This window comes from Dasypus novemcinctus, chromosome 9 (assembly GCF_030445035.2).
Source record: "Dasypus novemcinctus isolate mDasNov1 chromosome 9, mDasNov1.1.hap2, whole genome shotgun sequence".
Lineage (NCBI taxonomy): Eukaryota > Metazoa > Chordata > Mammalia > Cingulata > Dasypodidae > Dasypus > Dasypus novemcinctus.
The window spans coordinates 66,480,035-66,507,590 of record NC_080681.1 but is presented as its reverse complement, the minus strand read 5'-3'; the positions used below and the strand labels follow the sequence as shown (position 1 = coordinate 66,507,590).

At 37.3% G+C, this 27,556-nt stretch overlaps 2 protein-coding genes across 10 annotated transcripts in view; one reads left to right on the top strand and one right to left on the bottom strand.

Annotated features, from left to right (window-relative positions):
- The window catches only part of ITGB3BP (integrin subunit beta 3 binding protein), a 127,414-nt gene extending 105,581 nt beyond the window's left edge, over positions 1-21,833 (bottom strand). For all 5 annotated transcript variants that reach the window (XR_011649653.1, XR_009187189.2, XR_009187190.2 and 2 more), the window contains exon 1: positions 21,675-21,833. Coding sequence is in view for 2 of the 5 variants with exons in the window: in XM_058303463.2 (XP_058159446.1) it covers positions 21,675-21,679 (5 nt within the window). In the remaining 3 variants the exon portion in view is untranslated. The remainder of the gene's footprint in view (positions 1-21,674) is intronic.
- A 22-nt stretch (positions 21,834-21,855) lies between these two features.
- EFCAB7 (EF-hand calcium binding domain 7) overlaps positions 21,856-27,556 on the top strand; it is a 49,917-nt gene continuing 44,216 nt past the window's right edge. The window contains exons 1-2 of one of the 5 annotated variants that reach the window (XM_004448922.5): positions 21,856-22,284; positions 24,084-24,271. In XM_004448922.5, coding sequence (XP_004448979.1) covers positions 24,085-24,271 — 187 coding nt within the window. In that variant the 5' untranslated portion in view covers positions 21,856-22,284; position 24,084. The remainder of the gene's footprint in view (positions 22,285-24,083; positions 24,272-27,556) is intronic. The other 4 variants (XM_004448925.5, XM_004448923.5, XM_004448924.5 and 1 more) reach the window with 4 other exon arrangements.

Here is a 27,556-nt window from a genome sequence, read left to right as displayed (position 1 = left end):
TTTACTCTGAAATTCAAAATAAATTTAATTCCTTTGATTTTTATGATCCCCCAATTTTTGTGTATTTAAGATAAATTATATTGACTTGGACTTACTAAGTATGATTTTTCTTTGAGAAACATATCCAGCAACCCTAACTAAGACAGTAAGTGGATTAGTGTCTTACCAATACTGAAAAAATTCTAAGTCATAATCTCCTCAAATTTTGCCTCTCCATTCAACTCTTCTGACTCCATTCAGAAGCAACTATAGACATTCTCATTTATCTTTTATCTCTCTAAATTTCTGTCTTATATCATTGCTCTTTATGTTGTATTTTGGGCAATTTCTTCACATTTATTTTCCAGTTACCTAATTCTTTCTTCAGTTGTGTCTAACCTACTGATTAACCCATCATTACTTTTTTTTTATGACTCTATGAGTTTTTAGATTACTTTAAATTTTATAAAATTTTAAACTTAAAAGTTCCAAGAATATAAAATTCTTATCTTTTATAGAACTTTACCACTTATTTACATTTTATCCCATTTATTTTATCACTCTCTCTATATACCTACATAATATTTATGCATGAATATTTTTTCTAGACCATTTAAGAATAAGTTGGAGGAAAGCGGATTTGGCTCAATGGATAGAGCGTCCGCCTACCATGTGAGAGGTCCAGGGTTCAAACCCAGCGCCTCCTGACCCATGTGGTGATCTGGCCCACTTGCAGCGCTGATGCATGCAAGGAGTGCCCTGACACGCAGGGGTAGTCCCCCGCATAGGGGAGCCCCACACACAAGGAGTGCACCCTGTAAGGAGAGCCGCCCTGTGCGAAGAAAGCGCAGCCTGCCTAGGTGTGGTGCCGCACACACAGAAAGCTGACGCAGCACTGACTCAGCAACAAAAAATAAGAGACACAGATTCCTGGTGCCACTGACAAGAATCCAAGCGGACTCAGAAGAACACACAGCGAATGGACACAGAGAGCAGACAACATGGTGGGGGGAGATAAATAAATAAAAAAATAAATCTTTGAAAAAAAGAACAAGTTGGAGATATCGTATACCTTTACTCCTAAATACCCAAGTGTTTTTCTAAGCACAAGGGCATTCTCTTACATAATCACAATACATTTATCAAAATCAGGATATTTATCATGGCTACAATTTTTATCAAAAGTACATTTATCTTGTCCGAATAATGTCCTTTATATAAAATTAATTTTCCCCCAGTCAAGGATCCAATCCAAGATGACACATTGCATTTAGAGTTGTACCATCTCTTTTGTCTCAAACTAAACTCTTACTAGAACATAGTTCTTCACCCTTTGTCTTTCTTGACCTTAATATTTTTGAAGAGTATAAGCCAGTTATTTTGGGAAAGATACCTTAATTTGGGTTTACATATTTGCTCATCAATAAATTATGTATTTTGGGCATAAATACTGACAGAACCAATGTTGTATCCTTTTAAGGCAAATGATGCTTCTTTACTACAGTATCAGTGATATCAATTTTCGTTATTTAGATGTTATCCATCAGGTTTCCCCTGGTATATAACATATATAAATATTCTGTTTCATAGTTAACTTTCACCTAATAGTTTTAAGTAGCCAATGATGAGTTTTCTAATGCCATCATTCATTTTGTATTTATTAGTTAGCATTCTACTCCAAGGAAAGCTTCACCTTCTCCCTGGTCTTTATCATTCATTCACACATGTCACTACAGAATCACTGATTTTTATTTTATCCAATTAATTATAACCCATTCTTACCATTATTTGTTTCGGTGTTTGAATTTTTCCAGATTTGTCCAGTAACCCCCTAAAAAGCTGACTCCAGTGTCCTTCTGATGTGTTCCCAAAATTTTTTAGCACTTTCTTACTTTTCATCAGCACCAAAAGGTGTTCTCTGCCATAGCCCAGGGAGTGAATCTTTACTCCAATGGTAGATGGCTCTTTTTAGTGGACAATGGTATTTACATTTATTTTATTACATTTATTTCAATCCCCTTCCCCAATCCCCCATTGTCTGCTCTCTGTATCCATTTGCTGTGTGTTCTTCTGTGTCTGCTTGTATTCTTGTCAGTGGCACAGGGAATCTGTTTCTTTTTGTTGTGTCATCTTGCTGCGTCGGCTCTCCATGTGTACGACGCCACTGATGATTATGAGTCATTCATATTGTTGTGCTTATCAGTCATTCATGCATTTTTATTTTAATATTCTATTATATGAATATTCAGTTTCTGGCTATTATGTCCAAAGAGTCTATGAAAATTTTTTTTCAAGTTTTTTTTCCTTAGCTATATTATATTCATTTCTCTTGGATAAATACCTAAGAAAGGAACTGCTGATCATATACATGACAGTTTAAAGCTTTTTGTGAATTCCAGAAAAAGATTGTGTTCTTAGAATTAATACACTCTTGTGGGTGTGAGATACTTTGATTGGATTTAATTCAGTTAGGGGCTTTTGACTTGATTACTTCAATGAGGCATAACCCAGGGTGGGTAGTGGCCCTCTGACTGGAGTGTTATATAAATGGGAGAAACATGAAGAGACACACAGAGAAAGAAAGCTGCCATATTAGCTGGCCCTCTTAGCTGTTCAGTCTTTCCCAGCTAAAGACTGTTTAGCTGGGAAACAGTCCTCCCTGACTGACCCTCCTCTTAGAGTTTAACCTCTAGGCAAAAGCAGCAGGTTGTGCCTGTACGCCAGTGATTAGGGAGAATGTAGCTGCCACCTTACTGTACTAAGGGGATTGAGACTATACTCCAAAGCCTGGGGAAAGAATGGCCATCACCCCAATGTTCTTGGAGGGTTAGGTCCAGAGTTGAAGACTACAATAAACAAAATGAAAAATGCCCAGGAGGGTTTCAGATGCAGACTGGAGATGGCAAAAGAAAGAACCAGTGAACCTGACAACAAGACACTTGAAATGAGGCAAGCTAAGCAGCAGAAAGAGAAAAGGAATAGTAAAAGCAAAAATAGGATAAAACAGCTATGGGACACCATCAAGTACACTAATATACATGTTATGAGAGTATAGGAAGGGCAAGAAAGAGAAAAAGGGGTAGAAGGAATAGTCAAAGAAATAATGACAGAGAACTTCCCTAACACAGCAAAAGATGTCAATATGCACATCCAAAAGCTCAGAGAACACCAAACAGAATAAACACAAGGAAAAATATAAGTCATCAAATATTGATTCTACTATCATATGGAAAGTACATGGAGGGAGTGGATGTGGCTCAAGTAGCTAAGGACCTGCTTCCCACATGGGAGGTCTGGGGCTCAGTTCTCAGTGTCTCCCAAAAAACAAACAAGCCAAACAAATGAAAAAATCAACTCAAGGAGGTGATGTAGCTCAGTGGTTGAGCACTGGTTTCCCATATATGAGATCCCAGGTTCAATTCCCAGGATCCAGTATCAAAAAAAAGAGGACACGGAGAGACTGCTAAAAGCTGCAAGAGAAAAGCAACATATTACATACAAGGGAGTCCCAATAAGATGGAGTGCAGATTTCTAGTCAGAAACCAAGGAGGTAAAAAGATAGGGGGACAAAATACTTAAAAGTACAGAAAGAACATAACAGCCACTCAAGAATTTTATATCTGGTGAGATTCTTTCAAAAATAAGGGAGAGGGAAACGGACTTGGCCCAGTGGTTAGGGCATCTGTCTACCACATGGGAATTCCGCGGTTCAAACCCCGGGCCTCCTTGGCCCACGTGGAGCTGCCCCATGCGCAGTGCTGATGCACACAAGGAGCGCAGTGCTGATGCACGCAAGGAGTGCGGTGCCATGCAGGGGTGTCCCCGCATAGGGTAGCCCCATGCGCAAGGAGTGCGCCCTGTAAGGAGAACAGCCCAGCATGAAAGAAAGTGCAGCCTGCTTAAGAATGGCACCACCCACATGGAGAGCTAACACAACAAGATGATGCAACAAAAAGAGACAGATTCCCGTGCCACTGACAGCAACAGAAGAAGCGGACAAAGAAACAAGACTGAGCAAATAGACACAGAGAACAGACAACCGGGGTTGGGTGGGGGGGGGGAGGAGAGGAGAGAAATAAATAAATAAATAAATAAATAAATCTTTAAAAAAAAAAAATAAAGACCTTCTCAGATAAACAAAAGCTGAGGGAGTTTATCACCAATGACCTATACTACAAGCAATGCTACAGGGTATTCTTCAGACTGAAAGACAAGACCACTAGGCAGTGGTTCAAAGGAGCACAGGGAAAGGGAAAGGTAACAATTTGGGTAATGATAAATGCCAGAGTTATTGTATTGTTTGATATGTAATGCCACTTTTTACTTCCTACAGTAACAAAAATGCTAATGCATAAAAAGTAATGATAAATCTAGGTTTCTTGAACGATACAAGGCATAGAGAAATTAGTGGTAACAAGTAAAAAAAAACGGTGGGGGGATTAAGGGTGTATTAGTCATCCAAAGGGATTAAAGATGACTTTAATCAAAGACACCTCAGCTGAATCTAATATAATAAAAGGGTATCATGCCCAGAGGAACAGATCAGTTTACACAAAAACAATTTTACTTGGGGCAAAGTCCCCTCTAGCTGTAGACCTGTGAAACCCACAGAACAATTTATGTGCTTCCAATACACAAAGGAATAGACACAGGATAAACATTTGCATTACGATGAGGAGAATTTGGGAGGGAAACATGCGTCACTGGTCTCAAACAGTTCTGAAAACTGCTGGATTTCAAAGTCTGGGGGTCATTTCTTAATATGATGGTTTCTCTTCCTTGGGGTCTCATGGGGGCCTACCCTTTCCACAGGCTTGTCCAACAGCCATTTTCTTGGTTCCACCCACATCAAGCATCTGGGTGGCGACTGAGCTTCAGACCTCACTCTTCAGAACATTGGGGTTATGCCATTCTTTCCCCAATCTCTGGTGTACAGTCTCAACTCCCTTATTACAGTAAAATGGCAGCAACATTCTCCCTAATCTCTGGCATACAGGCACAATCCTCTCAGAACAATGAGTTGGTGGGGGATAGGCCAATGCCTCTCAGAGTTATGGGATGTCAACTTCACTCTCCCCAACTATGGGGAACAGGTCCACCCCTCGCAGAGAACTGGGGTATCAACCTCTTTCTCCCCAAACCTTGGGGAATGTGCTCCACCCTCTCTGTACGTTGGAGCGGCAAAACTCTCTCTGAACACTGAGCTGGAATATCCACCCTCTTCAAATACCAGGGCAAACTCACCCTCTCTCTATACATGGGTGAGGTCCCTCTCTTGGTCCAAAGAAATGTCTTAATTCCAGACCTTAGCTTCCATGGTTTTCCTCTTAAAGCTTTTTTCCTTTCTATCTTTCCCCTCCATGTCCCTTTTAGTCCAGACTGACAGTGATTTTGTTCATACAGCTCTCTCAAAAAGCTTATTGGCTTAGCAAGCAGGAAGCAGAGGACCAAGTCATCAGACAGTAACACTTACCACTAGTCTTTCCTAAATAATTGCATTGTCAATCCTGGCTTACAAGTTCCAAGTTTACTTAATTCCTTAAATGGGGTACTATCAGCTGGGGGCTAGATTTCTAGAGGCGTGGAATTTCTGGAATCAGTTTCTGGTTTCTTTGTGCCCAACAATTCAGTTCTCAGCTTATCTCTTTCTTCTAGCATTTTGCTATAAGCTGCAGGGAGAAGCTAAGCTTCATTCTACAAGTTTACTTTGGAAAACTCTTCAGCTAAATGTCCAGGCTCACCTTTTTCAAATTCTTCCTGCCATATAACATCAGCTGTCAATCTAGCTAAGTGCTCTGAAATTTTAAAACACAGATCACCTTTCCTCCAGTTTCCAATAATGGTTTCATCATTCCCTTCTAAGATCTTATCAGAAATAACGTTAGGCTCCATATTCCTACTAACTGTCTCTTCAAAGCAGTCTAGGCATTTTCCAATAAGCATATGATCATTTCTCCAAAATATACCGCTTACCCATTTATAAAACCATTCCAGCATTTTTGGTAATTGAATCAGACTGTACCCCACTCCTGGTACCAAATTCTGTATTGGTCATACAAAGGGGTACTGATACAAAGTACCAGAAATATGTTGGCTTTTATAAAGGGTATTTATTTGGGATAAAAGCTCTAAAGAGTTTTTACAAGGCCCTAAAGAGTCTAACTTAAGGTTGGTTTTTCACCAAAGTCTGTTGTCATGTTAAAGCAAGAAGGTTGCCGATCTCTGTGAAGGTTCAGCATTCTTCTTTCTCAGCTACAGCCTGGCATAGGGCTTGTCTTCCTTTCCGGGGCTGTAGGATCAAAGTTTTCTCCTCTTCCATGTCATGACAAAGTCCTCTCTTCTGGCATCTATGGAGCTCTCTCTTCTTGTGTATCTACTTCTGTGTGTCTTCTTGAGTGAGTGTCCATCCCCAAGGGGATGAGGACTTAACCTGAGTTACACCCTACTGATGTGGTCAAATCAAAGCCCTAATCTTAACATATTTATCAAAGACATCTCAGCCAAACTGAATACCATCAAAAAAGGGTGCCACACCTGGAGGAATAGACCAGTTTATAAACATAATCTCTCATTCTGGAATTTATAAATAATCTCAAACTGACACAAAGGTATGGGAAAAGAGTATGTACATGCTATAAAAGTAAAGGTGGGGGAAGCAGATGTGACTCAAGCAATTGGGATCCCGCCTACCATATAGGAAGTCCAGGGTTCGATATCCAGGGCCTCCTGGTGAAGGCAAGGTGGCCCACATGGAGTGCTGGCCATGGGGAGTGCTGCCCCAAGAAAGAGTGCTGGCCCACGCAGAGAGCTGGCACAGCAAGATGATGCAGCAAAAAGAGACACAGAGGAGAGGCAATAATAGATGCAGCAGACCAGGGAGCTGAGGTAGCGCAAGAGACTGAACATCTCTTTCCCACTCTGGAAGGTCCCAGGATTGGTTCCTAGTACCACCTAAACAGAAGACAAATAGACACAGTGAATGGACATAGACAGCAGACAAGGTGGAGGGGGGAGATAAATAAATCTTAAAAAATGGATTGGACATCTAGTCAGAAGCTCAGTAAGGAAGTAGAGGACTTGAATGATACACTAAGCCAACTAGACCTATAGACATAAAGACTACACCCAATGAAAACAATACACATTCTTCACAAGTACACATGGATAATTCTTCAAGACAGTCCATATATTAGGTCAAAATATAAGTATTAATAAATTCAAAAATATTGAAACTATATGATGTATATTCTTTGCCACAACAGAATGAAGCTAGAAACCACTAACAGAAAGAAAAAGGGGAAATCACAAATATGTGGAAATGAAACAACTTACTCACAAATAACTAATGGTTTAAAAAGGAAATCAAAGTTAAATTAAGAATTATCTTGAGGTGAATGAACATAAAAGTATAACATACCAACACATACGGGATGCAGCAAAGGTAGTGCTGAGAGGGAAATTTATAACTCTAAATGTTTATAATGAAAAAAACCAAAGACTTCAAAATCAGAGACCTAATCTCAAAACTGGAAGAACTAGTAAAAGAAAAGCAAACTAAATTGATAGCAAGCAGAAAGAGGAAACTAAAAAAGATTACAGCAGAGATAAATGAAATAGAAAACAAAACAAAAAATAGAGAATCAACAAAATCAAAAGTTGATTCTTTGAAAATATAAATAAAATACACAAATCTTCAGAAAGACTGACAAAGAAAAAGAGTGGACACAAATAACGAAAACAAGAATGAAAAGAGGGACTTTACTACTGACCCTGCCGAAATAAAAAAATATTATGTGGATACAATGAACAACTGTATGACAATAAGTTAGATAACCCAGAAGAAATAGACAAACTCTTAGAAATATGCAAACTACCTTTACTGACTCAAAAAGAAACAAAAGATTTTAAAAAACCAATTACTAGTAAAAATACTGAATCAGTAAATAAATCTCCCAAGAAACAAAGGCCCAAGATCAGAAGGCTTTCCAGGGAAAATCTACCAAACATTCTAAGAAGAATGAATGCAAATTCTGCAGAACTCTTCCAAAATACTGAAGAGGAGGGAACACTCCCTAACTAATTCTACAAGGCCAACATCACCCTAACCCCAAAACGAGCTAAAGAGACAACAAGAAAACTAGACCAATATCTCCTAATGCAGATGCAAAAATTCTCAACAAAATACTAGCAAACCAAATCCAACAGCATATTACTGGAATTATATACACCATGAGCAAGTAGGATTTATCCCTGGAATACTGCTTAAGTAAATACCATGAAATGGTTTGGCTTAAACTATAGGAATTTATTTGTTCATGGTTTTCAGTCCAGGAAAATGTCCAAATCAAGGAACCATCAAGGTAATGCTTTCTACCTAAGAACATGGTGTTCCTGTCACATGGTAAGGCACACAGCAGTATCTGCTGGTCTCTCCTTTTTCTTTTGGGTTTCATTCATTTCAGCTTCCAGCTTTGGCGGCTTTCTCTGTGTGAGTTTCATTCTCATAGAAGACTCCAGTAATAGGATTAAGACTCATCTTGATTGAGATGAGTCAAATCTCACCTTAAGTAGCCTCATCAAAAGGTCTTTGAATTTCAGCAGAGTTGCAACAGGTACTCTCCAGTTCATTGGACTCACCCCAGACCACTAACAAGATGATGATGGACAAAGGCCATCCCAAGAAAAAGAGTCTACAACTGCAAGCAAGACAGTTCCATCCATCTGACCCATGGAGTCTAAGCCCCCTCTCTATTAGAAGCAGAGTGGGCACCACCATGCTAAGATCCTTAAGATTGGGGAACGAACAATGCACTAAAGTACATTTATTATTATTCTAGCAATGGAAGAACTCTTTTCATTGATATAAAGGCAGTGACCACCATTGATTTTGAGGGATGGGAGAGGGCAGAATACATGTAATATGGGGCCATTTTCAGGACACTGGAGTTGTTCTGCATGACATTGCAGTGACGGATACAAGCCATTGTATATTTTGTCATAACCTACAAAATTGTACAGGACAGAGTGTAAACTCTAATGTAAACTGTAGTCCAGTTAGTAGCAATGCTTCAATATGTGTTCATCAATTGTAACAAATGTACCACACTAAGGAAGGATATTGTTAATGTGGGAAAGTGTGGGAAGAGGAGGGAGTGGGGCATATGGGAATCCCCTATATTTTTTATATAATATTTACATAATCTAAAGTTCCTTTAAAAATAAAATATAGTTTAATTTTTTTAAAAAAATGTTCACATTCACAGGAATGGACTAAATTTCAGAACATGGTTTCCTGGGGTACATACAGCTTTAAACCATCACACTCCATCCTCTAGATGCCAAAGACATGCTCTTTCCATATGCAATATACATCCACAATATACACCTCCCTTCCCAAATAAAAAAGCCTTAAGCCATTTCAGAAACAGTGCTTAGTACAAAATGCCTCCAAAACCAGCAATGGGTGTGGTCCATCCTGGGGCACAATTCCCCTCCATCTGTGGATCTCTGAAACCTAAAGAATAAGATATCTGCTTCCAATATATAAAGGACGGACAGGCAAAGGATACGTGTTCCCATTCCAAAAGGAAGAAATTAGAAGGAAAATGGGTAGTCAGTCCCATACAATTCTGAAGCCCTGCAGGGCATACTCCATTTGATTTCAAGGTCCAAGATCATCTAGGTGATGTTTTGTCCTCCTGGCCTAAAGTGGCAGCCCATCCCTTCCAAACAGTTGCACAGTGGTCACACTCTCCCAGAACCCTGTGATGAAGGTTCCAACCTCTCTCCAAGCACAGGGATGGCAACTAGACTCTGCAATACCTGGGGCTCAACTCTCTCTGAACACTGGGGTGGCAGCACTTTTCCTGAATAATAGGAAGGAGGCCTGCCCACTCCAAGTACTGGGGCAGATTCAACCTTTCCATACATGAGTGGGCCCACTCTCTTGGCTTGAGTTGTTTTCAGTCCCGCCCTGAGTTTCCATGGTTTTTCCCTTGAAGTGATTTTTCTTTTAGTCTACCCTTTTCCTGTCGCTTTCAGTCCAGTCTTGCCAGTTTTGCATATGGTACAAAGGGATCCAAACTATCAGACAAAAGAACCTTCCACAGAACCTTCCTTGATAACGGTTGTTCCATTCTAACTTCCCTTGAAATGGCTCACTTGTTCCATGTTCAGTTAAACCTTCATATGGAGCACTATTCTTTGGGGACACATTTTCTGGAAGTCCAAAACTTTCCAATCCATCAATTTCTGGTTTCTTATTTCACAGGAGCTCAGTACTCAGTTTAAGCCTTTCCCCTCACATTTTACTATTAACTGTAAGGAGAAACGAGGTTGCACTTTCCACATTTACCCTGGAAATCTCCAACTAAATATCCAAATTCATCATTTTCAAGTACTGCCTTCTATCCAAAACCAGAACTCAGTTTTGCCAAGTTCTTAGACATTTTAAACTAGGATCACCTTTTCTCCAGTTTCCAATAACACGTTCATCATTTTCTTCCTTTTTTTTTAAAGATTTATTTTTTCATTTCTCTCCCTCCCCCCCCCACCTTCCCAGTTGCCTGCTCTCTGTGTCCATTCGCTGCGTGTTCTTCTGTGACCACTCCTATCCTTATCAGCAGACCGGGAATCTGTGTTTCTTTTTGTTGAGTCATCTTGTGTCAGCTCTCCGTGTATGCGGTGCCATTCTTGGGCAGGCTGCACTTTCTTTCGCGCTGGGCAGCTCTCCTTATAGGGCGCACTCCTTGCACTTGGGGCTCCCCTACACGGGGGACACCCCTGCGTGGCACAGCACTCCTCGCGCTCATCAGCACTGTGAATGGGTCAGCTTCATACAGGTCAAGGAGGCCTGGCATTTGAACTGCAGACCTCCCATGTTGTAGGCGGACGCCCTATCCATTGGGCCAAGTCCGCTTCCCCATCATTTTCTCCTAAGGCCTCATTAGAAGTATTTATAGCATCCATATTTCTACCAACAGTCTCTTCAAAGCAATTTAGATTTTTTCTATCAAGGACCTCAGATTACTTCCAGCCTCTAACACATTTCCCTTTTCCAAAGCGGTATTTGCAATAGCAGCACCACTATTCTCGTACCAAAATCTGATTTTGTTTCCCATGCTGCTCAACAGAAATATCATGAAACAGGTCTGGCTAAATAGTGGGAATTTACTCAATCATAGTTTTGAAGCCAAGAAAATACCCAAATCAAGGCATCATCAAGGCAATGCTTTCTACCTAAAGACTGTGGTGTTCCTTGGCTCCTCTGTCACATGGTGAGGTACATAGTGGTATCTGCTGGTCTCTCCCCTTTCTGGGTTTTATTGACTTCAGTGTCTTGCTTCTGTGGCTTTCTCTCTGAATTTTTTTCTTATGAAGGACTTCAATAATAGGAGTAAGAAACTTCCTAATTGAGGTGGGTCACACTTTTAACTGAAAGAGCCTAATCTAAAGGTCCTATTTACAATGGGTTCACACCCACACCTGGAATGTTTTGACTATTATTGGTCCTTTGTCTTTTTACACAGATTTTAAGATCAGTTTGTCAATCTCTATAAAAAGACTGCTGGAATTATGACAGGGGTAGCATTGAATCTAAAGATTAACGGGAGTGGGAAGCGGATTTGGCTCAACTGATAGACCATCTACCTACCACATGGGAGGTCCAGGGTTCACACTCCGGGCCTCCTGACCCGCATGGAGCTGGCCCACACACAGTTCTGATGCACGCAGGAGTGCCGTGCCACACAGGTGTATTCCCTGCATAGGGGAGCCCCATGTGCAAGGAGTGCACCCCTAAGGGAGAGCAGCTACACATGAAAAAAGCACAGCCTGCCCAGGAGTGGTGCCGCACACATGGAGAGCTGACGCAACAAGATGACGCAACAAAAAGAGACACAGATTCCTGGTGCCACTCACAATAATCCAAGCAGACACAGAAGAACACATACAGTGAATGGACACAGACAGCAGACAACGGGGGTGGGGGTGGGGGAGAAATATATAAAAAATAAATCTTAAAAAAAAAGGTTAAATTAATATTTATTGGAGAGAACTAATATCTTAACAATATCGAGGTTTTCTAATCCATAAACATGCCTGTTTATTTCTTCTTTAATTTCTTAAGCAACACTTTGTAAACATCACAACAGACATCTTGCATGTCTTACATCACATTTATTAAAAGTATTTTGTTAATGTAATTTTAAATTAAATTTTTAATCTTCACTTTCTGCGTGTTCATTGCTAAAATAGATTTTTTTAAAAAAATTCTTTATTGTGGTAAAATGTATAACACAATTTCCTATTTTAACCATACTCATGTGAACAATTCAGTGATATTATCTTAATAATTTCTGTTACCATCACCACTATCTGCTACTAAAACATGTTCATCATCCTAAAAAGAAAATCAGTACTGATTAACTAACTTCTCATTCTGAAGCGCCCCCTCTCCCTGACTTCTGGGAACCTGTAATCTATTTGCTGTACCTATGAATTTGCATATTCTAGGTAGTTGATATATAACTGGAATCATACAATATTTGCCCTTTTGTATCTGTCTTATTCCACTAAATATGGTATCTTCAAGATTCATCCATGTTGTAGTGTGTACCAACACTTCATTCCTTTTCGGTTGAACAGTATTCCAGTGCATGTATATACCACATTTTGATTATACATTCATCTGCTGATGGACATTGGGTTGTTTCCATGTTTTAGGTATTATGAAAAATGCTATGAACATTGGCGAATGGCCAATTACTCTTCCCTTCCAACATCTAAGTGTTTTACTTCCTTTTTGTGATTTGTTGAATAGAAGTGCTGAGAAGGCACATCAGTGTCTTGCTACCAATATTAGAAAGTGTTCAGAGTTAAGTATATTACGTGTAGGTTATTTCATAGGATTGAGAAGTTCCTTCCTAATTCTATTTGCTGAGAGGTCTTAATTTTAATCATGAAAGTGTGTGTTCTTTCTACTACTATTGTGATAATACCCCTTATTCTCCAGTTCTCATACTATTTGATATCAAAAACCCAACTTGGACATGATGTATTGTCCCTTTTATACATTCTGGCTGGATTACATTTGCTAATATTTTGTTAAATATTTTTTGTTATCTATACTAATGAAATGTATTGGTCCGCAATTTTTTATCATATTTTGGAGTTAGGGTTATGGTGGTGCCAGCATTATGAGGACAAAATGAGTTGGGATGTTTCCTTCTCGATTTTCTGAAAGCCTTGGTATAATGTTTAGTGTTGTTTCTCATTAAACATATCACAGAATTAACTGAGCCTCTGTGAAAAAGTTCTTGGTAATGAATTCTATTCCTTAATAGGTACTGTGATTTTCAATTCTATCTTCTGTCAGTTTTAGTTTCTTGTATTTTTCAAGGAATTTGTCAATTTCATCTAAATTCTCAAGTTTACTAGCATAAATTTTTTTATCTATTTTTTAAAGATACATAGATCACACAAAATGTTACATTAAAAAATATAAGAGGTTCCCATATATCCCCCACTCATCCTACATCAACACCCTCTTTTGTCAGCGTGGCAAATTCATTGCATTTGATGAATACATTTTGTTTTTTTTAAAGATTTATTTATTTATTTAACCCCCCCCCCCCCCCCCCCGTTGTCTGTTCTTGGTGTCTATTTGCTGCGTCTTGTTTCTTTGTCCGCTTCTGTTGTCGTCAGCGGCACAGGAAGTGTGGGCGGCGCCATTCCTGGGCAGGCTGCACTTTCTTTTCACGCTGGATGGCTTTCCTCACGGGCGCACTCCTTGCGCGTGGGGCTCCCCCACGCGGGGGACACCCTTGCGTGGCATGGCACCCCTTGCACGCATCAGCGCTGCGCATGGCCAGCTCCACACGGGTCAAGGAGGCCCGGGGTTTGAACCGGGGACCTCCCATATGGTAGACGGACGCCCTAACCACTGGGCCAAAGTCCGTTTCCCTGATGAATACATTTTGGAACACTGCTACACAGCATGGATTATAGTTTACATTGTAGTTTACACTCCCTCCCAGTCCATTTAGTAGGTAATGGCAGGATATATAATGTCCTGTATCTGTCCCAGCAATATCATTCAGGACAACTCCAAGTCCCAAAAATTTACCCATTTCACACCTCTTCTTCCCTTTCCCTGCCCTCAGCAACTCCTGTGGTCACTGTCTCCACATCAATGATAGTTTCTTCCCTTGCTACAGTCACAGTAATTCTATAGTAGAATACTAGTAAGTCCACTCTAATCCATGTTTTATTCCTCCTGGGGTGGCAATATCCACTCCATCTCTAAATTGAGAGGGGGCTTAAATCCCACATGGCAAAGCATAAAGTTCTAAATACTCTATTAGTCAGCCAAAGAAGTGCTGATGCAAAGCACCAGAAGTCTGTTGGCTTTTATAAAGAGTATTTATTTGGGGTAGGAGCTTACAGTCACAAGGCCTTAAAGCACAAGGTACTTCCCTCACCAAAGTCTGTTGCCACATGTTGGAGCAAGATGGCTCCAGACGTATGCAAGGGTTCAGTCTCCCTCTTCCTCTTAAGGCTCCAAGGTTCTAGCTTCTTCCAATACCAGCTGTAGGCTGGGATAAGTCTCATCTGTCTCCTGAGGCTCGTTCCTCTCCAGGCTCAGCTGCTCTGTTCTCTCCACAGGTCAGCCATAGACTATCAGGCTCTCTCTCTTCCTGGGGCCTCTGCTTTGTCTACAGAGCCCTCTCTATTCTTCTCCTGTGTGTTTACTTCCCAGGCCTTTAGCATTCCAAACTCCAGCTAACTCCTCTGAGTGTAGTTTTCTCTCTGAATCCCTGCACCAAGGGTGGGCAGGGACTCAAAGTCCTATTGATGTTATTTAAAAGGCTTAATCTATTTAATCAAGTAAAAGTGAAACCTCTAAATTTAATAAATCTAATACACCCAGAGGAACAGACTAGTTTACAAATATAATCCAGTATCTATTTTTGGAATTCTTAAATACCAAACTGCTAAAATACTATTATTTTTTTAATATCTATGTTCTATAACGATATCTGTTGTTTCAAATTGGATATTGATACTTTGTGTTTTCTCTCCTGTTGCAATGCCTTGTCTGTTTTTCCCTTTCTTTTCTTTCAACCTATCTTTATACTTCATTTGTTGCATGTAGACAGCAGAGTCAGGACTTGCTTTTTTCCTTTCTTTTTTACCTAGTCTAATATTCGCTTCCTTTTCACTGATGTCTTTTACTACACTTAGATTTAATGTAATTATTATACAGTCAAGTCTACCATCTTGCCACCTGTTTTCTATTTGCCACATGTTTTTTGTCCCTCTGTTCTCCTTTATCTGCCTTCTTTTGAGTTAATTAAATATTTTACAGTACAACATTTCACACCCTCTGTTTTTTAGGTATAATTTGTATGTTTTAGAGGTTTAGGGATTACAATGTGCCTCTTTAAAGTATCATAGTCTATTTAGAGTTAATGCAGTATTACTTTAGGTAAACTGTAAGAATCTTGCAACATTATGGCTCCATTTCCTCTGTTCTTTGTGCTATTACTGTTCTATACATTATGCCTACATATATACATGTTATAAACCCCAGGGTAGTGTTATAATTTTTGCTTTAAAGCTGGTATTTTCTGCTTATCCTGTCTTGCGTTCTTCTTCATTTGTCTTGTATACCCAAGTTTTCATCTGATGTCATTTCCCTTCAGCCCAAAGATATTCCTTTAGCATTTCTTGTTGACAGCTCTGATGGCAACAAATTCTCTTTCTTTCATCTTCCATTTTGAAGAATAGTTTCTCCAAATATAGAAATCTGGATTGATAGGTTTTTGTTTTTGGTACTTTAAAATGGTAATTTACTGTTTTCTGACCTCCATTATATCAGATGAGATGTTAACTTTCATTTGACTAGCTTCCCCTACATGTACTGCCAATTTTCTCTGGATGCTTTAAAGATTTTCTCTTTATTTTTGGTTTCATCAGTTTGACTATGCATGTACATGTGTGTGTGTATATATATATATATATACATACACACCACATACATATATATATATTTTTAATATTCATTAAAATAAGCTGCGTTTCTTGGTTCTCTTAGTTTTTCACCAAAACAGGGAAAATTTAGAGGCTATAATTTCTTTAAATATATATATATACACATATATAGCCTCATTCTCTTTCTCTTGTTTCTAGGATTCGTAGACCAAAGAGTCTGATTAGCCATCAAGGGTCTGGTTATTTTCCCCTTATTCTTTCAATTAGATCATTTCTATCATACTATCTTCAATTTCATTGAGTTTTTCTTCTGTTATGAATCCTATACAGTGCATTTTTTTCATTCCAGATATACTTTTCAAATACAGAATTTCCATTTGCTTTTTAATAATTTCTATTTCTTTTCTGATGTATTCTTTCGTTGTGACCATTTTTTCCTTCAAATTCTTGAATTTATCACAGTCATTTAAAGTCTTTGTCTACTAATTCCAACATCTAGGTGACCTTGGGGTTAATGTCAATTGACTGCTTTTTCTCTTAATGATGGGTCACATTTTCTTGTTTCTTTGCATGCCTGGTATTATTTTAGTAAATGCTGGAAAACTGTAGGTGATTTGGCATGGGGACTCTGGATTCTGTTATCTTCCTCTTAACAGCATTGAGTTTTGTTCTAGCAGGCAGTTGAATAAATTTAAATGCTAAACTGTCTCCCCTGTGATGAACAGCAACTGAAATACATGCTCAGTTCTTTCAGCATTCAGCTGAAAGCCTTTCTTGCAAGGCTTTATGGAGCTTTCCCTGCTCATGTGCATTTCAGATATTGGCCAGCTGTTTGGGCAGTTTACACTAAGATTTTGGTGCTAACCCCTTTATGGCTCTCATCTTTCCAGGATTCTCCTTTTATTTTCCAACTTTTTTTCTAAACTCCTGACTCTTCAAGCCAGTAAAACTATAACTTTTTGGTTGAGTTCTAGCTGCATTATTCCATATAGACTGCCCTTGGGCAAAAACAAAACTGTACAAATAAATACAAATCTTACCCACTGATTTCCCCTTAAATTTCTGCCTGCTTTTAATTGTTCTCTAGAGCTTCAAATATTTGGTTTTTTATACTACGTCCAGAATTTATCAATTATCTATAGGAAGGTTAGTCCAATATAAGCTACTTTGACATTACTACCAGTGGAACACCATCTGTTGAGTTTTTATTTCAAAAAATTTTATAAACATTCTAATCATCTGAGTCTAAAATCTGCCAGGTCATTTTTTTATAAGTTTCCTTTTATTGGTAATTTTTTTGATTCAACTTTTTACTCTTTCAGTATTTTGTACAATTATAGTATACCTCTGAAAAATCTATTTTGTAAAGTCCTTGGGAACTAAAAATATTGATTATGTGTTAAACACATAATAATGGTATATTCTTTCCTTTTTTGCTTGGTTATCTGTGATTTTTTGGGATATCTGGATAATCTCAATTTGTGTGAAAAACCAGAGGCCTAAATTGAGGATGCTATCCTCCATAGATGTACAGTTGCTTCCATCACTAGTCCAGGGATCCACAAAATCCTAGGAACATTTTAGCTTTCCTCCTAGCTTAACTGCAAAGTCTCAAGTTTAACTCTCTTTTCTTGCCTTTATTCCAAAACTAAGTGAGCAAAAAACAATATGGATATCAATATTTATACTTAGGGCAATCCTGCCTTTCATCTGTGCTTACTGCTTACAGTGCTGGTTGCAGATGTCTATTTTTTGTTCCATCCCCAAACATTTAACTTCCTACAAGTTCACCAATGAAATAAAAACTGTGACCTATGCAGGATCTAGTTGTTTTAGAATGACAGGGACTTAAAGAGTTTCTAGTCTGCCATATTAGAAGAACCTCTTACGTCATTATAACAAGGCACTATATTTTCCTTACTTCTGTCTTTACTTTTTTATTGGCTGTTGCAAGCAGGAAAGAATTGTACTTACATTACATATTGCTCATGCATATGTCTAGTGCTAATATTCTTCTTTAAAAAACACAGAATATTTTTAAGTAAAATAATTTATAGAACTTTGAAAATCTATAATGTTTCAAAGGCTGTTTAATACACAGTTGGCTTTTACTTGGCCTGACACCATTTCAGCCACCTGTTTATAATTTATCTAAACAAAAATTACCCTATTTTGCATTAGTATCAGCATGACTACAAATCTTATAGGTGCAATGAAGAAGCTCAGCAATAGTGGTTACAAGATCCAGACAAGCTTCTACTCTTTTTTCCTTTATCACTGAAAAGAGAACACATTTTAAAGTTTCCTCAGAAAACTCTCATATTGTATGAACACACCAGCAGAATGGACCCCAGTTTGAGAAACACTGTTACAAATAGTTTTCTGCTACACAATGCTATTCTAACTTTATAACCTTAGTTCAGTCTACAGCTTGGAACAGTATAAAATTAATTCTCACAGGAATGGATCAAACGTACTTGGTTGTGTAACACTAAGCAGATGGTACTAGGAAGGTTTATAAAGGAGAAGATGTAAGAGAAAAATAAGCACTAGAATGGGATTTAATTATTTATAGCAAGAGTTATTATAAAGGTATGTTTGATTTTAGTATTATGAAAATATAAGTATGATGTGAAATTTGTCTCCCTGGAATGAAATAATTTAACATTCAGTTAATAAATATTTATTGAGCAACTTTTTCATCAATGTAAATACAGAGTAACAATAGCCAAGATTGAAACCGTGGTTTGTCTTACCTCAAAGTCCATGATATTTCCACTTCAAATCTTAAAAAAAGAAGTGTCAAGGTTTAAACGGACATAGAAAAATGATGGTGTCACTAACAGAATGAGGTACACAGAAAAAAACAGCAAGTTTGGAAGGGAAGATGATTGTCCTAATGAAACCAGGCACAGAACGTAACTAAGGTTACCCCAATTCTATTATAGTGTCCGTCTTAGAGGATCAAGAAAAGGGGGGAGAAAACTATAGTTACTGAGAATTCGAGATGGCAATTTCTAAAAAAATTTTTTAACAGACACTGCACAGTTTAATGTGCAAATCTATAGACAATAACTGAAAATTTTGTTGAAATGGGTAATGAGAAAATTATAACTTTTTAAAAAACTGGCTAAAAAATAAAGTAACTTTCACCTACTATGATGGTTATAATCAAATGACAGATAATAAGTACTGGTGAGGAACCCTCACATACTGCTGATTGGTAATACAAAATGGTGCAGCCACTTCCAAATTCTTTTAGAACATGCTAAGTAGTTTTGATGTATACTAAAAAATACATGTGAGATGTGTAAATTATAAAGTATATTAAGAAAGCAAGCACCCATAAACTCACCACATAATTTAAGAACTGGATCATTAGCAATATCAACACCTGTATGATCCTTCTTTAGCCCATCTGATTCTCTAAAAAGCAACCATTAAAATGAATTTTGTACTGATCATTTATCTGCTTTCTTCCTTGATAATCTTATCACATACATACATATCACTAAGTTTATTTTTGCTTGGTCTTAAGTTTTATAAAAATAATATACTATATCTAGTCTTCTACAAAGTGCTTCTTTCACTCATTTTTAAAAAAATTTTTTAATCTTTTTTTTTTAAGTACATAAAATCACAGAATGTTACAATAGAAAATATAAGAGGTTCTCACATACCCACTCCCCACACCCCCCACTCCTCCCACCTCGACAATTTCTTTCATTAGTGTGGTACATGCATTGCATTTGATAAGTACATTTTGGAGCATTGCTACACAACATGGATTATAGTTTATGTTGTAGTTTACCCTCTCTCCCACTCTATTCAGTGGGCCTCATTGTTTTTTAAGATTCATCCATCCACTCTACTGTCACTGGACATTTGCTTTTTCCTATTTATTTCAGATTCATTTTAGGTCATATATATTTTCACAATTATCCATTACTGTATTGAAGTTTCTTCCTGGCAAGGTTCAAAGAAATTAGAAACTAATTATACCCTCCCCTAAGTTATATTATATATTTATGCTGGCAAGTACATACTAAAAAGTGATCTCAATAACACACACAAACTATTCCACCTTTATATGTAACTTGCCAAGATGACTATTTGCACCACTCCCACGCATTATCTTACAATTCACTACACTTAAAAATAAATGTTTAACAACAATAGAGATCTTCTTCTAAAATGCTATTATGCTTTATGCACTATTTAACCACTAATTTGGTCTTAAATCACTTTGCTAAAACATATAAACAGTGAATTAGCTATATATTTCATGTCAACTTCAATTTTAAGATTAGGTATTTATTGTCAGAATATACTTACCTGAGACTCTCCTAATATAAAATGCACCTGTTGCTATGTTAAGGAAACAGTGTCAGAAATTCCACTTTTGATAGTTTTTTTGGTTCCCCACTACCCATAACAGAATTGGAATATAGTTCAGATTATATCACTACTTATTGTCAAATACACTGGAGTTTCTTTTCTTTGTACTCCTACTTAAAGGGATTTTGTTACATTAGCCTTGCAGCTTTGTATGTGCAATAACAGTTCTTTTTCTAGTACTGACAGTTGGGAAACAAATCTTTTTGTGTAACTCGGGCAACTGGAAAAACTCAACAATCCATAACTTTTAAGGGGATAAGTAAAAAACACATTTATTGATACCAGTGTATAGGACACCATATCAGATGCTGAGGCTCTGTCACACCAACAGTAAGTCCTGCTCAAATAATTTACACTTTCTAAACCTCAGTTTCTTACCTGAAGAGTAAAGACAATAGCAGTCCCTACCTCCCAAGGTCCTTTTTAATATCCAGTGAGAAAATACAGGCAAAGTGCTAAACACACTAGTTATAGATCCCATGCATGTATTATCATTTTTCATATCTATTTTCATGTCAATTCCTATTTGATACACATATTTTCTCCCAAAGTGTTTCTCTGCCTTTTGTTCAAACATTTTTAAAAAAGGAGGAATAGGTTACTCCAGAAGTACACAGGAGGACATACCTAAACCAGCCTAGGGACAAGGGGGAATCAAAGAAGAATTTCATGTGTTAGATATTCCTCTTCCCCCTCCCTCTCCCCACCAACAAAAACTTCAGTTCTTTACAGAAAAAAAAAAAATTGTTTTTCTAAGGCAGTAACATTATTAGTGCTGGAAGAGAATTTGCAGATCTTCAGTAGATACTTATTATTCTAAGATGAAGCCTAGAATTGATGTTGAGTGACCCAACGTTGGACAGTGTAAAAGCCTCAAATACAATCCAAGTATCTTGAGACCGAGTCCATCAATGCTCCCCACTAGTTTATGAGAACTCGACACACTAATTTAGGCACTAAAGAACTTTACCAAATTATACGGCGTGTTTTAAACCCACTGTTCCACTGTCGGTTTTGTTAGTCATATATGAAATTTCAAGCTAGACATCTTTTAAATACAGGCTACAGCCTATGTAATCTGCCAAAAGCCTTGGATAATCAGAATTAAAGAGGACAACAATTGCCAAATGAGTACTGCTGGAAGAGTAGAGGTGAATTGAGGTACCCAGCAAGGGAGAATGTCCAAGGGAATACTTTGTATTCGGAAAAATAGGAGAGAAAAAAAGGCCACTAGATCACTTATCTACTCTTCCTGCTCACAGAGGCGCCCAGCAAACAGCAATACCTGGAAAGGAGATACCTACGGCATTATGAGATTCAGGGAAGCACCGCCGCTGAATAAAGTGAATTAAGCAACCTTTTCTAGGAAACCGAGATCCTGCCCGGAGAAACTCTGAAGCACAGAAAACGCGGGCTAGCGGGTGCTCGATGCTGTGTTGCACCCAAGGTGGCTCGCCGGAAACACTCTCCCAGCGAGAAAAGATCTGGTGTGAGTGTTTGTGCGTGTACGTGGGGGTGAACAGGACTGCATCCAGTCCCTGCTGGGTGCAACGTAGGGACCTTTCTCACGACTCTGGACTCAAAAGCTCCCTGATAAAGGAGCGACAGGACTGTCTTTCGATCTTGATTAATATTCCCTAGATTTCTATCCGGACCGTTTGGGGAGGTGCTCTGCAGTCTATTTCCGGTGGGGAAGAGGCCCAGTTTCCATGGTAATTAGAGAAAGAGTGAAGTCGGGCCGGCGGCTCTGAGAATTGCTGAACAAGAGTTGGCTGCGTTTTCTCCTTTGTGAGCTAGAATTTGGTAGCTATCCGCTCGCTGTCTCCGTCTCTTCGCCTTCCTCCGCCGCTCACTGATGTGCTGCTGCTTCTCCCACTGAGTTCTTTTCCTTCTCTGTCCCATCAGTTGTTCTACGTGGGTATCTAACATGAACAGATGAATGCAGTTTTATGCCCATAGGAATACAAAAACAGAAAGATGTTGCTCGAGATTAGCCGTGAATGTATTTCATTGTATAGAGATGGTGACAGGATAGCTCTCTGTTTTTGCTTGGTCCTTTAGAAGCCTTACGCACTTGTTTACAGTTTATTTTTCTTGCTGTTATGTGGCTGGTTATTTATGGAACCGTTTGTCTCAATATGCTTTCTAGGCCCCTGTCTCGGTCTCTGGCTGGAGTTTTAAATGAAGGAGGTTTCGAAGCCTGAGGGGTGCAATTATATATATATTTAAGCTTCAGTTTAGTCTCTCATCATAGAAAAAGAAAGAATAGAAATTCTGGAACACTTCTGCCGTGAGATTTCCACATGAGGGAATCACCTTATTTGGAAAGAATATTTGAGAACGATCCTAAAATACACTTACATTTTAAAACTGCATGTTGCAAAGTGAACATTTATTCTGTCTTCCTTATTGGAACAGTTTTCTTTCACATTCATAAGGAGATGCATGCACACATATGTGTTTAAAACACTGATACTTAATTATAGTGATACCAATTTGTAGTAACCAGACTGTGACACCGCATCCCTATGGGGTCCTTCTAAATCTGGTGTAATATGAAAGTGTCAGGCAGGCGGACTGTGTATTATAAATAGGGTACTTCATCCATGATAAGCGATTATTATCTTTCTTTCCCAAGTGTAAAAGACCTACATAATTCAAGAAGGTGCTAGTGATTTAGGCCTCCTGAGTAAGAATCCAATGAGTCCTGAAGGGGACCCTACCTGTGTCGTCTTATTGTTGAACTTGAAATATTCCATTTATTAGGTGGTAATGTATTTTTAGAAGTCAAAGCTGAGTAACATAATGTTAGAAGCTGTTAGACCACCAGCACAATTTAGTGCCCCATAGTAAGCATTGTCCAAGAATCCTTTCTTACACATTAATAAAGATGAAACTGTTATCAAAATTTACTGCCTTTTGCCACTTAATACTAGCTGGGTGACATCTCTGTCCCTTAATTTTCTCATCTGTAAAACGGACCAAAATTACCAGATCACTGTGGTAGGAATAAAAATATGTAACAGTTCTTTAGGCTCTTAGAAGCATATGAACCATATAAATCCAAAATATTATTATTAATGGAGGAACACAGTAAAACTCCATGATAATGATATAAGTGGGATTTTAAAAATTCAGTCATTTAAAATGTGGAACTGCATTATTGAGATGTTAATGAAACAACCTGGCTGATCTTGCTGTAACGTATGGGGGCCAGCAGCCAAATACATTATATTCAAATTCTCATAATTGTGGCATTTCACTCTGTCTACAATTTATTTAGCACTTACTTTATTTAGCACTTACTGTGTGCCAGGTGCTGTTCTACATTTTGTATGTGTGAATTTATGTAATCCTCATAAGCGCCCTATGAAGAGCCTTTCATCTGACTCTTTGGTTATTTTGAGAGAATAGATATGGACTTTTCTTTTGTCCTGTGATTCTTCTTTTGCATCATTGCCGTTTGGGCTATTATCACATTCTTACAAAACAGTTATATACATATTCATACATATATATAATATCGTCAGAAATCAACTGGCAAAGGCTTACTGTAGTTAAACGTATCATAATGCTTCCATATATTATGTAATGTTTATCTTCTTTTCTTTCCACATATAAAAATTTTAATGTGATTTTTCCCTAATTTGAAAAACTTAGTGATTAACAGATTAACAGTGACTAAAACAAATTTTTAAATTATTTTCTAATAGAATGGCAAGCAGTCCAGGAACTGATGAAGGCTTCTCCAGTCAGAAATCTCCCCTTTCAGAGAGTTCTCGAACAAAGAAATTTCCACTAACTGAAGAGGAGATATTTTACATGAATTGTAGAGCTGCCTACCTAACTGTTTTCAAAAGCAGCTTAGAAAACATTATATCTAAAGATCAACTTTACTTAGGTAAATATTTTTAAATTTAAGTATTTTTCTTTTATTTGTTGAAAGTTAATAGAACAGAAAGACTGAAAGTAGGATTATATTGCTGCATCATCCCAATTTCTTTGTGAAGTTTGAGCAGTGGCATTACATTAAGCTATGATGACGTTTTAGATATTTACATATTCTAGGTACCTCAAAGTAGAATTTTCAATGTTTGTAAAGATTAGATTAGTATTTTTAAAGCTTCCATCCATTCTTTGGTTTTTAAAAACATTTTTTAATGCTCATTTTGGTACTTTAAGGTTTATAATAATACAAGTAAAATACATTTGGCTTCTGAATCATTAGTCTGAACTTGAGTTATACTGGGGTAAATGCAAATGATGTACAAAAATAGCTTCAATGACTATGAAAGAGAAATGTAAGGAAATAAGTGGAATTTTAAAAGATAAGAGATTTTCTTTTTGGGTCCTTTTTTGCATCTGTCCATTATCACATCTTAAAATTCCTCTAGTTGCAAATGTCCCCTTAACCACTGAATATGGTCCTTTCCCAGTGTATCAAATGACTTAGAGGTCTTTAATGGGAAATGGTGGTAAATAACTACTCATGTCAATTTCATGAAGCCTAATATCTTTTTTATTGCAGAAATGGTTATTTTGTAAGCTTTAAGAAGTAGTTTCCTTAAATCGAAACTCTGGCATGTTCTTGATACAGTGTCTTGAGGTTATATTCAATAAGAAGATCTCTGATGAGGAAATCCATTTTAGGGAATATGAGAATTGAAAATATTAATTAAAATGTATTCGATGTCTAAATTTTAAAATCTTATTAAAAATAGTTTAAATGCAAATGCACATGACTAATCGAAGTGATTTTTTTAAGGTCATATTTATTTTTACTTTCATTTACATAATTTTAAAATAGCATTCTGTTTTGTGTTTTTAAGTATTAGTGTTTAATTAATTTGCATTAAGTAATACACATTTAATTAAAATTACTTCTGAGTAATTTCCCATTAGTTCTCAAGTTCCTGAGGTTTTTTCTCTTTCTACTTTTGAAAATAGGCCTACATTACTAAACTAATAATTTAAAAGTTTAATATGCAGTGTCCTACGATGGCATTTAGTTGATAAGTCAATGAGTATATATTACTAAGGTATAATCAGTCATATGGAATTATCTGAGAGGATCACAATACAGGGTCTCTTTAGTGTTATATATATACTTTTGGTTTTATGGTGGAATATTCATCATACATTTTAGTGATTAATTTCACATCATCTAGATTTTAAAATAAGAGTAGTATAAACAGTTACATCTCTTTCTTACTACTATGTGTTCATCTGTATCTTTATGCTACTTATGCACATGGCATGCTCTGGCATTTCCATTTCAAGGTCAGATGAAGGCATACCTTTATCAGAGCTGAGAGTTATTTTTTTTTCCCCCCAATTTATGAAAAACACAGGTATTATAGGCCCATGTCAAAGCTTAAAGTAAAGCCTGGCAAAAGATCAGTATTTTGGTGTCAATCTTTAAACATCTTCATTTACAAAATGTTTTTATTGCCATCAAACCCCTTAGTAATGAATTCTCAATTCTAAACCTAGAGGTGAAACTTAGGTAAGTAGTTACTAGATAGTACCAATTTCTTAAATATAGAGTGTATATTTACAGAGTACATGTTTTGGCATAGTTAATTTTATTCTGAGAAAGTTCTTCTGTAATTATTAATAACAGCACATCTTAAAAATGATTATTTTCTTTGTTATTGGAGATAGCAACAAGTGTATGCTGAGTTGCCACTTGTGGGAAAGAATTACACACTTATTATCCTAAAATAGGATAGAAAACCCCATTTTTTTTTTTTTTTTGCACTTGGACTTTTCATCTTCAAATTACAACTTTATTTAGGTCCTTCTTGTATTCCTAGCTTTCAAAGGATAGGAATTTCCCAGGGATAGAATCCTAAAACACCTATGCCTTTTCCTTGATTCATTTTAATAGGTGACCTAAGGAATTGTCCATTTACACACTAGGTAAAATACTTATCTTTGTTTAATAGGGCAGCATAGTAATCAGAGCTTTTGTCTATATCCAAAATAAGCAAGGAAATTTAATAATTACACTATATCCACTGCTACAAATTTCCACCTAGGTTTTCTAAGTGAATGGAAGAGAGCAATTAATACAGCTACAACTTCTGTTAACCCTAAAAACAACCTCTAGATTATTTTCTTGTTTCTGTTTCTTTGCTAGAGTTTAAGTTATCTAAATATGATGAAGTGGCTTAATCTGGAGGATGGAAAAATTTCTCTTAGTCTGTAGACTTCTAATATGTTATTAATCATAAGTCATGACCACAGGTAGCAATTCTATACTTCAGGTATATATTTCTTATTTAGGTTATAAAACTTCTTAGAAATCAAGAAGTTTGTATCTCTGCAAAAAATTTTGAGAGTGGATGTGGCTCAAGCAGTTGAGCTTCTGCTTCCCACATGGGAGTTCCAGGGTTTGTTTCCTGGTGCCTCCTAAGAACAAAAAACAAATAACAAGCAAAACAAATGAGAAAACCAACTCATGGGAGCTGATGTGGCTCAATGTTTGAGTACCAGCTTCCCATATATGAGGTTCTAGGTTCAATCCCCAGTCTGGTACCTTAAAAAAAAAAAAAAAAATTGTCATGCAATCTGCTTGTACTCAATGAATATTCTTTATAATTTACTTGGAAAGATCTTTATTTATTACCATTATCTGATTTCTATTTCCATAAGAATATTTAGCTAAATTGTTTTTTATATATATTGGACTTTATTACATTAAATTGCAGAATATCCATATATTCAATTTTTAGTGCTATTGATGCACAGATTATTTTTAAATACAATATTTTTTAACCCCCCCCCTCTCAAGATGGCACCCTTGTTTGTTTGCATTTTGATTTGCTGGTTGTCTGCTCATTGTTTCTGCTTGTTGTCTGCTTGTTTTTTCTTTAGGAGGCACTAGAAACCAAACCCAGGACCTCCCATGTGGGAAGCAGGTGCTCAACTGCTTGAGCGGTATCTGCTCCCTGCTTGTTTTGTTTTGTTTTTGTTCGTTGTTTTTGTTCAATGTCTGTATGTTGTTTTGCTCAGTGTCTGCTTGTTATTTTTCCTTGATGTCTGCTAGTTGCTTTTGCTCGATATCTTTTCATTGTTTGTTTGTCTTCTTTAGGAGGTACCGAGATCTGAACTCCCATGTGAGAGGCAGCACTCAACTGCTTGAGCCACATCCACTCCAGATGCACAGATTTTTAAATTTTGT